Raw genomic sequence first — 10878 nt, 5'->3', positions numbered from 1 at the left:
TTTAACTTCTACCCTATAAAGAGATACACAGACAACATCACAGATTATACTTGATTTTAGAGAGGTTCTGTTTATCTTGAGTTGAAAGACATGGACCGTATAAATTTGAAAGCTTTAGTGCCCAAAATGAAATGAGGTAGGCCAACTTCCTGTCATCCAAATAACTAAAAGGTAAAAGCCTGAAGGTTGGAATAAAGGTGTTTGCCTCCTTATAAAACACAAGTGAGCAGTGCATAAGACAGCTGTACTTTAAAATTGTTTTGTACATCTCTGCTCCAGACAGCCACAAACAAGTTTCTTTTTATACATCTGCTCGCCCATGCCTGGAACATGAATTTTCCAGGACTTGAGGTGATTGTGGCTTCATCCCCTGACCGCAGGTAGCAGTTCACCCCATAACCAAGTCCCCTGTTCTCTAGTCGCTGCTGGGCCTCAGAATTGCAGCAAATGGTCCTCTGTCAGCATCTAGGCCTCTGTGACAATCAAGTCTCTGGTGACTTGAAAAGCTGCAATGAGGGAACTCAGCTGAATCTTCTCATTGGTGCCAACAGAAATTCTGTACCTAAAAGAAATCAAAAGGTAAGAATAGAGAACATGAGAAAGCAGCCCTTTGACAAGAGAACAAAGATCAAAGACTGAAAATCTGAAGGATAGGAGGTAATACAAATTTACCCTGAACATCAATCTTGTATGTGTCCCCTAACATTTTCTTCTCTGCTCTAAACACTCATACAAATTTTGATTCAAATTGGTGAGGAAAATTTAAGTCTCAAAAATTGCTAGAAGATTGTTCTAGCTCTATATAGATAAGCCACCTAATCTGTGCATCTGAAAGCCAATGGGCAAATTAAAATTGGCCTATTTTGACAGTCTTATTTTGAACCCAGTGGTTTTGCCTACTTAAATGACAGCCACCAGCTTCACTGGGGGCCAATAGCTGTTTACTGAATCAGGCAAAGTGGAAAGTTGAGTTTACTTTTTCCTCCAGTATACTTTAGTATGCCAACTGTCCCCAAAAGACCTGGAGGTCTGAACTGAAGGAGGCCTCCCAAATAACCAAAGCACCTCCAGAACCAATGTAGACCAAGCCATTGAGGTATTTATCTCAAATATGGAATTGAGTTATACCTGCCCTTGTGTTTATTCATGTTCTTTAAGCATCTCACACCTCTCCCCATGTTTCATTCATTAATCCCACCAAAAACTAGATTGTACTATATAGGAATGATTTAGACAAAAAAATTAGAAACCAAGGAAGTAGAAACAAACCACAACAGGGGAAAAATGAGGAAAAGAATTAAAATTGAGAAGTAAATACTCACTCAATTTCTGCCATTTTGGTCAATAAATGTATTCGAACTGAAGATGGAAAGTCGACTGGGGGAAAAACAAAATCAAACCAGTGAGGTCTATCACTCCCTACTATTTAAAAAATTTTTTTAAAATGTATGTGTAAAAATCTCCCAGAGGACAAATCTCCCAGAGTTTCAAGGTCAGATGGATTAACACTTTTCTTACAGCCTCAAATCACTAGATACTGCACTTCTAAGGAAGTAAAAGTTGGATGTTTTCAGTTTTTATCCACTAAATTTTGTGAGTTTTCACTGTAGCCAAAAAGAAAAAGAAAAAAGCATATTCCAAAGTGATCATAAAAACATGAAAGTCTTCAACAATGCTCTTTTAGCAACTGGGTATACCTCTGTAAGTTCATGTAAAAACTGTCCCAATTTTAAAAACAAACTATTGATTTCTAAAAGTCAATTTGTGCTCAGCTTTCTATGTGCAGAGCTGGGCTTGAGCCAAGCGTGTTCTTGGGCAGAAGTTCACATGCCAGCCAGAGGCCTATAAAGGCGCCGGGATAAACAACACTCACAGACCCAACTGTCTGTGCAGTTGGCTATTGTGGAAGAAAGAGCTTCTGCAAAAGGCTGTACACCAGATCACCTGGAAAACTTGAAAAGTACGGATGCCTGGTTCTCCCCCAAAAAGCCAAATGAAGTGGTCTGGGGATGAGTCCTACGTGCTGCCAGGACTTGAGAACCAAGTCTCTCTAGAAGACACGGCCTAGTGTGGAACTTAAGATGGTTTAGTTAAGACTGCTTTGGTTTATTACATGAAGATAGATCCTTCTCCCCCTCTTTTTGGGGAAAATTCTTTTAGAAATGTGAATGAAAACATACTACTTATTGCTATAAAATACCAGGCAAAGTAAAATACAGCAGTAGGTTAGCTTTCAGGAATTTCTATTCTTTCCCCTGTAGTTCTAAGGGGTTCAAAGAGTATTTTTGGAACGAAGTTTTAAATAACAAGACAAAACTAAAAATGTGTTAGGTTTATACTTCATTCCTGTCTCTTTGCTTCAAAAATGAAACCTCAAGTTCCCTCTCTAACCACCCTTAACCACAAAGCATGCCAACTTCTCCGCAGCTTCTAAACAAGGGAATGAATATAAGTTACCTCTGTGCACAAACAAGTGTATTTCTGTCAGGATATCATGTAATGCCAACCCCTTCAGAGTTTTCAACTCCATAATATCTAGAGAGGAGCAGTTAAGGCAAAGGGAACAAGTTCCAGAATGAACACAGTGCAGAGAATTTTGGATCCGAACCCTGCTGAGTGACTTTAGAAAGTACGGTCTCTAACCTCAGCAGTTGTTTTCTTTCAGTCTGAAACTGCACACATTGAACCCCAATTCTTTTGTTTTCATCTTCAATAAGAGCTTTCTAAAAGATAGAGTTGTATCTGTCTAGTAGGGAACAGGCCAAAATGCATTTACCAGAAGGCTATATATCACTATACCTCACTTGTAATTTCACAGCAAAACAAGTGTTACAGGGACTACTGGAAAAAAATTACATCTCTCATCCCAAGGTCTAACTGCATCTCTCCCATCTGTGAGTGAAGTGACCTCAAGTTGTCCCTAGGTGAGAGCTCTTCAGGAAGAACTCTGGGGCATTAAAGATAATATCCACTCTACCCACAGCCACCTTACTCCTACGGCAAGCTAACCAAAGTCACACACAGCTGTATGCCAATAGGATGTAGGTGCTGGCCGTAGCTCCTGGGGTTGAGTTCAGACCTTAAGCACTTAAAGTGCTGGGGGCAGGACACGAGAAAGGATACTTCTGTAGGCTGTGGTGAAGTCTTGATTCAACATCCAGTCGAGAATGTTGGCGATGTCTGACTTGAGCGGGTGCCCTGTGCAGGTATAGACCGTCTCCTCTGTCACTTTCCCAAAGGCCATATTGGTGCTCTGTGCAGACAGGGAGAGAATCACAGTGGCAGTTACAGCAGCCACCAAGTTGCAAGCAGGTCAGGAGGAAACTGCTGAGGCAGCAGTGCAGGCGGGTAGCAGCATCACAAGGGCACAGAAGAGCTTGAACCTGTCTGCCTAGCCGGCGAGAGCTGGCCTCATCAGAGGATGCTGCTGTCTGTTGGCTGTGTTACAGCTGCAGAATCCTCCCCTACCTTTCCCTTGTTTGCAACAAATTGCTCTTTCAATTAATCAAAATGCAAAGGGGTGGGGTGATCTTTGACACATGGTGAGATCAAGGTCTTACCAGTTCTAGATTACTGAATTTACAGATTGGTTGTACTGTTGTTTATGTATTTCTTGAAAAACTATTCTGAAGCAACGACTTGAGATTTGCTACGAGTAGCATCGTACCTGCAAAATGTTCAGAGCCCGTCGCATATCTCCACTGGAAAGAGTCACAAGTGCTTTCATCCCATCTTCACTTATATCAACTCTGTAAGGAAACAGGCAGAAGGGATTGAGAGGCCCATGAAAGCCCAAGCATTCACCAAGGGAACAAGATGGCCTGGAATGATTAAGCTTTTGAAACAAAACAAAAAACAAAGAAAAAAAGGAATGATGGAGTTAACAGTGCTCTCCTGATCTCGAGGACCTAGAATTCACCCTGGTATTTTGGGATGATGGCTTCATAGTAGTAGTTACAGCCCTCTCAAAGTCTAGAAAGACCCTTTTGTAGGATCAGGCATTGCTATGCTGAGCAAATGGCTTTGAAATATGTTTTCTGGAGAGGAAAGAGCACTGGTGAGAGGTATCATGGAGTCAAAGCACCTCCTTTCAAATAACAGCAGTTCAGGCTGGTTACTTGATTGGCATCTGATTACTAAGAATGTAGTATCTCAGTACCTTCCCTTCTAGTCAAAAAATGGCTAGAGGCATCTTAGCAGAAGGGACTTGGCAGCATGCAGTTTGCAATGACAAAAGAGGAGGAGGAAACTGGGACAGCTTCCAGGGGAGGAAGATGGAAGAAAGACCAAATGACTTTTACAAAGAATGTTCATGACATACCAGAGAAAATAACAGCAGCTAAAAGACCCTGACGCTAGGCCCTCTGCTCAGTCATTTAAAAACATCACCTTTATGTAAACCACCCAGTCACCCCTAGAGCCCTACTTACACCACACTCAGTTCCCAAGACCCCCACCTTTCCTGTTTTCAATATACTTACTTCTCTTCTTCTACAACATGTTCCAGGCGTGGAACCATGAGTTCAGGAGTCAGGGGGCCGAATCGGAACCTTGTACAGCGGGACTGCAAGGCGGGGATAATCTTTGACAGGTAGTTACAGATGAGGCAAAATCTGGTATTTTCAGTAAATTTCTCAATCACTGGCAAGAGAAAAGAAAATTCCTCATGTCCATCCTGATTCATCCAAGGACCAAGAAATCTTGAACTTTTCTATGGTCATGCGAATGGCACAGGGAACAAGAATATAACTAGAATTGAAGAATGCAAACAAGTAGGGATGCTATTGTAATGAGAGGGTGTCATTGGGGTGGTCAGGATTGGGAATCACCCACTCTCTTTCCAAAAGCCGGCCAACATGTCATCTCCACGGGATTTTATGAAACACTTCTTTAAGATTCACCATGATTCCGGTGTTCTTGCTATCCCATTCCATTGAGCTATGAAACCCACTATTCCTGACCTTTTGGTTAAAATGTACTTGGCAGGTTGATGCTCCACCTTTTACCACGCAGGGCTCGCAGGGGGTGAGGGGTAGCTTTTTGCAGACTTCCCAGTGGATTTTGTCTGAAAGCCTTAGAGCATTAAAGAGAGCAATAATCTGAATTCAGAGATGCTCATGATGCCAGTTTCATTTGGTAAGTACCCAGTGTTTTTGCACAGGGATCTGCCCAGACTGACAGTCACTCTCTGCAGAACAAGATGCTAAAGAAAGACTGCCAAAGCTAGGACCAGAAGATATTCTGTCCTCCTCCTCCTGCTCTTAAACATTGGCCACATGCCACTCCTTTTCCCCAGAACTCCTAAAGATCATCCTTTTTTTCAGATGATTACCTCAAAATCTTGAAGAGGTTATGAATGTCCTTTCAAAGAAATTAACTGCCCTAGGCCCCTTATGGCAGGCAAACCACGCGATACTCTCCTGCCAAGTTATTTACTTTGAGTGTGACTGTTTCTGGAATTTTCGTGGCTATTCTGTATCTAGGGGTCTAACCCTTAGGATAAGGGTCAGCATCAGGGGGGTCTATCCAGCAGTTTAGGAATCAAAGACTTTTCATAACCTTCCATCAAATGATATAAAATTCCTAACCCTGAAACTGAAGCCAGTTAAGAGAATGAAACACCAGAAGTCCCAACAGGGTTTATGTATGTCTTTAAGCTGTTGAAAGGGGAAACCCCCAAAATGCAGACATTTTGCCTAGATCATCAGGTGGGATACCTGGAAAAAGGTATACAGAGCTCTCTGAGCCAGAAATGAATGAAAGTGGAAAACCAGCCCATCATATCTTATGTCCAAAATTCCTAATTCCTCTGGTGTGCTTATCAGCCAGCTCACTGTACTTAATAGCTCTTCTTACCTCTCCTCAAGGCGTTCTGGGCATCTTGCGTCATGGCATCGGCTTCATCCAGGATCACTAGTTTAAAGCCTTTCCTAGGAAAAACAAATGGTACCATTTTAAGATTTCTTCACCACTTCACCTTCCAGGCCTAAACCTACAGCTTCACATTTGTGCCATCAGACCCTGTTTCAGGGCCACTTCTCCTAAAATTCTGACCAAAGTAGACATCTGTGGTCACACAGAGGAAATGCCTCCATTGCTCCTTCAACTTTTAAAGGGAATTGAAGTCTGATTTCTGTGTTTTTGTTATAGTCTTCTGCCACCTTCCTATTTCTTCTGCACAGCATCCTGTTTCTCTAGTGCTGTGTTTTCCCACCACCTTCACTCACACCTGTCTTTTTATCTTTTTTTTTACCACCATTCTAGTTATCCATCCTGGTCTCAATTCATTTTCGTCTCAATTCAAACTAGCTTTTACAATGCAATCAGTCCTCAGTTAACTAAGAAAATGAAGTTAATGCTTCCCCAAAGAACTTGCTAATATAGACTTAGGTAATATTTTATTTCAATATTTACATTTTAATTTTTTTTTTAACCACTATCCCTACACTTGATCTCTTTTTCATGGCTGTTTTTGACAAAGTCATTTTTCTTCCCCTTTACAAACTGGCATAGGGGTGAATTTAAAAAAGCCTTATGATCTCACTGATCAAAATCTCTAGGGAAAGGAATTATGCAAATATTTCTTACTTAAATATTGTCCTTGTGCTAGCAAAGCTCAGGATTGGTCCCCGAACAATATCTATTCCTCGGTCGTCTGAAGCATTCAGCTAAATGAGGAAGAGAGAAGCCAGAATAAATAAAAAACATGTTGGTGTACTATTTGTGAATTAATGTATCTTTTCATCAATCCAGCTCAGCAAGCTAGGTTTCCAAGTCTAATGACAGCTAAGAGATAATCACTATTAAAAAAACAAGATCACATTTGTATTTAAAACTCATAACTCACTAGATCATTACACTCTGAAAGGCAAAAGACTGATTTCCGCCCCCCTTGCAAGGACAAATCACTGACATACCCAGAAGGAATAATTAATTGGCCAGGTCTCAGTGAACAGGACCTCTAACATGAGCTGAATGATGCTAAGTTTAGCTACCACAACCTAGAGCAACCCAGAAGTTATCAAGCTTTTAATACATTGAGGTAAGAACATGTGCATCAGCAAAGTTCTAAGATCTGGAACTAAATAAATAAATATATAAATAAAATTTTCTTGCAATCAACAATATTTAGAATTGTGTAATCTAACTGTATTGGTCAAGTCCCAGCAGTAAACTGTATACTCAAATTCAGTACTTTGAAGAGAATTACATAAATATTTTAAAAGGTGCTGGGGGGTGTGGGGAAACCACAATACCTCAGGGACTACCGGGTCTGTTACCAGCCCCAAGTCTTAAGGGGTTCGTGGGGGAGTGGTGTTGCCGTCTGGAGAAGCAGTGTGATGTGCCCTGTAGATGGGGATGCTGTCAGCCCATGGTGGCCCCCAGGCCAGGACCAGGCATCATTCTCCTCCCCTGCCCCGACTCCTGCCAAAGCCCCATTGGCCAAATCTCACCAGGAGTCAGAGGGCAGGGGAGCTTGTAGTCAACCCAGCTTAGCCTCCCAGGAAAAGAACCTGGTGCAGCAGTGTGAGAAGCCATCTGGAGAGGCCCATGGGAGACAGCCAGCACTGAGTGACCACTCACTGAGTGACCATTGAGTGTTTGGGTACAAGTTGGCAACAGCAAAGAAAAATAGCTAGCCCTAGAACTGTCTCCTAGCTAATGCCAATCCAGACCAAAATGTCAATTGTAGAAAGAAGTAAACTGAAATATTTTATGTCTGCTTTTTCCCCCCAACCACCAGCAGGACAACTTAGTTGTAAAATAAAACAAAACTAGCAGAACTAAAAGAGACTGGAGGTCGTTGTTGAGTAAGAATAATCCTCCTAATTACCTCCAAGACCATGGAGCCGAATTCTTTGTCTTTGTACAGCTGTTTCGCACAGGCTAGAATAGTGGATGTCTTTCCTGTCCCTGGAGGACCATAGAGAAGCAGGTGTGGCAATCGATCTTCACTGATAAATTTTTGAACTGAAGGTTAGGAAGAAAGAGACACCATCAGTTTCTGAGAGTTGCCTCATTCACTGTGGGCCCTTGAGTGGGGCTGAAGGTACTGCAACCTTACGTTTAAATCAGAGGCAGATGCAGGAATAAAAAACCCAAAGGATGCAACTCTTACAGCAACATTCCATAAAGCTCAATCAGATTCTTGAAAAGTTATTACTCAGCAAGGACACCATCACCAAGAAATGTATACAGGTCCTTCAACTAGGGTAATGACAACTGGCACATGGATGCTTACTGGTACTCAAAATGTCCTGATGAGAAATGAGATCATTCAGTGTCTGTGGCCGGTATTTTTCAACCCTGAAATACAATTTAGCATGGATTACACATGTATAAATGCAAGAACATTTTGTTATGTGCAAAAGAATCCTTTCATATCCTAACTAAAAGAAGACGACAAACAAAATCCTTTACATTTGAATGTAGACCAGTGTTCTCAACCAGGGGCAATTTTGTCCTCCTGGGAACATCTAGCCATACCTGGGGAGGACATTTTCAGTTGTCACAGTTGGGTGGAGGTTGCTACTGGTTATCTAGTGGGTAGGCACCAGGGGTGTTGTTAAAGATCCTTTAATGCACAGGAGAGCCCCCATACCCATCCTCCTGACCACGTATCTGGCCCAAAATGTCAATAATGCTGAGGTTGGTAAACTCTAATTTCACCTTTCCAGCTGTCTGCCTATCATCTCAACCAGGATGGGCACCTACTATGTCAAAGTGAATCCAATATCAAACTCATACCCAAGTATACAGAAACAGATAAATGGTGGTATATCCATATAATGGATATTATTCAGCCATGAAAAGAAGTGTGATACACACTACAACACGGATGGACCCTGAAAACATGGTAAGTGAAAAGAAGTCTGTCACAAAGGGCCATATATTGACTGTCTTTTTATGAAATATCCAGAAAAGGCAACTTCAGAGACAGTCAGCAGATCAGTGACTGTCAGGGGCTAAGAGAGGGGGAAATGGGAAGTGACTGCCAACGGGTATGTGGATTCCATTTGGGGTGATGAAAACTTCTGGGATTAGATAGTGGGATGGTTGCACATTATTAATACACTTAATGGTACCAAACTGTACACTTTAGAATGCTTACAACTGTATGTTACATGTTTTTACAATGATAAAAACAAATTAAGTTATTATTAGACAAGAACAACTTGGAGTTTTCTGAAATAAAGCCATTAGTCTTTAAACCATCATTAGGACACAGTGTGGAAGTAGAATGGTTAAGAGTGCAAGCTCTGAATTCCGACCACGTGGGTTCAAATCCAAACCCACTTTCTAGTTCTGGATCTTATTATGCAAGTCATTTGGTCTTTTAATTGCATTTTGATTGTAAAATGAATACTAAAAAATACCTACCTCCTAGGGTTTTTGTAAAGATCACACATCTAATAATAGGGTGCCTGCTAATCTAACAGAAGGCCATTTAAATAAAAGTTAACTAGGGAGTGTCATTACTAGTTTAGTTTAGAATTTGACCAATAATCGCATCGAAGGTTTTGGCAAGAGCGAAGAGGCCAATGCAATGTCAGAAGACGCGGGATCAGACCCCTGTGCTGTCCCCTCAGTGCGAAAGCCGCTTTACTCCAAGATACAAAGAGTAGGGGGTGGAAGGGATGATCTGGCAAAAGTGGTAAGAACGGAGGGGGACTAAGGAGTCGGGGGGCTCTCGAGGCAAACCTCTGTGGCTCAGCTACGGCCGCAAGTCCGGGGGTGGCGGGGCGGGGTCCGGCTGGGGCCTGACTACTTTCCCACCCGGCCCACACCTCCCCCCTTGGCAGCCGGCGCGACAGCCGGGCCTCCTCGTACCAGGGCAGGTTCCTGATCTTGGACGCCGAGGGCTGTTGCTGCTGCTGCTGCTTGTGCGCTGAGGTTTCCATGACGGCGTGACGAAGGTGTCCAGATCCGCTGTGTGGTCAAGTCTCCTGGGGGTCTGTCTGCACGGATCTAACCCTGGGACCCCCGCACTTAGAGTTCGCGCGCAAAAGCAACTCTCGCGAGATTTAGCCGCTGCTTCCGATTTCCTCTTTAGGTCCCGTCCCCCTCTGTTGCTAAGGTGCCGGTTGCCTAGTTACCTCGAAGCGCCGGCCGCCAACTTCCCTCGCGCTCACCGCTTCTAGCGTGCGGTGCTCAGTCTTCTGAGTCCCGCAACAGGGGCAGCAGGGAGAGGCAAGGCCACCCTTGCAACCTCCAGTCATCATTACGAATTAAAGTCATATGGCCAAAGCCAATCCCAGGTATCGCCAAAGTTCAAACACTTGCCGCCGTTCGAAAGAACAGAAAGCGGCCAGCGCTAAAAAATCCGGAAGAAAAACCCCCCAAATTCATGCCAGTTCTTGAATATAGATGCCATATGAAAAAAGGCCCCACAAACCTTTTGACCCCAAAGCTGTGAGGTGAGTACTCTGAATACAAAAGCAACTCCATACAAACACAATTTCAATCTGTCCCAAGTCCATGTCCCCCACCCAACAAAATCTAGAGAACCAACCTCCAGAAACAAGTCCAGAGTGAAAATAAACAATCAAACACATTTCCAGTTAAGTTAATATGTGTAATTGGAAAAGGCCAGTTAATAGGCATGGAGGACTGAGCCCCTATATTTTGACAACAAGGGGAATTGCTAACAAAATTTTAGTGTATTTTTTTTTCCTTATACACTAGGGATTATAGATCATTTCTATTTTCATCTATTTTGCTGATCTGTATTTCCCAGCAATGAGTGTCTATTGCATCCTTAATGAAGTTTTTGTTTTTTACATGTTGAGAAAGACAATGTTAGGAAATGACGCTGGCCTGGGGTCATAGTGTTCTGATTCAGAAGTAGCTGCTCCCTGCATCTTATTACATCGCTGT

General features: G+C 42.6%; 1 protein-coding gene across 1 annotated transcript; it reads right to left on the bottom strand.

Moving 5' to 3' along the window:
• Window positions 1-26: 26 nt before the first annotated feature.
• RFC5 (replication factor C subunit 5) lies at window positions 27-10022 on the bottom strand. The gene is made up of 11 exons (XM_054594252.1): window positions 9832-10022; window positions 8243-8307; window positions 7835-7971; window positions 6589-6668; window positions 5857-5930; window positions 4482-4641; window positions 3668-3749; window positions 3124-3253; window positions 2458-2535; window positions 1323-1377; window positions 27-562 (listed from the first exon to the last, which is right to left on the bottom strand). The coding sequence occupies exons 1-11, from the start codon at window positions 9900-9902 to the stop codon at window positions 466-468; spliced, it is 1029 nt and encodes a 342-aa protein (XP_054450227.1). The 5' UTR covers window positions 9903-10022; the 3' UTR covers window positions 27-465.
• Between the last annotated feature and the right edge of the window lie 856 nt (window positions 10023-10878).

The sequence above is a fragment of the Pteronotus mesoamericanus genome, unplaced genomic scaffold (assembly GCF_021234165.1).
Source record: "Pteronotus mesoamericanus isolate MK-2021 breed Mesoamerican mustached bat unplaced genomic scaffold, CSHL_Meso_final scaffold_507, whole genome shotgun sequence".
In the NCBI taxonomy this organism is placed as follows: Eukaryota; Metazoa; Chordata; class Mammalia; order Chiroptera; family Mormoopidae; genus Pteronotus; species Pteronotus mesoamericanus.
Note: the sequence above shows the minus strand (reverse complement) of the source record. Positions and strands in the feature narration are given on the sequence as shown.

Coding starts and splice junctions, on each gene's coding strand:
- RFC5 (XM_054594252.1), bottom strand. CDS start 9,902: ATGGAAACCTCAGCGCACAAGCAGCAGCAGCAGCAACAGCCCTCGGCG. Junction 6,669..7,834: donor TCGGCTCCATGGTCTTGGAG/GTAATTAGGAGG, acceptor TTCCTCATTTAG/CTGAATGCTTCAGACGACCG. Junction 1,378..2,457: donor ACACTTGTTTGTGCACAGAG/GTAACTTATATT, acceptor TTTTTCCCCCAG/TCGACTTTCCATCTTCAGTT.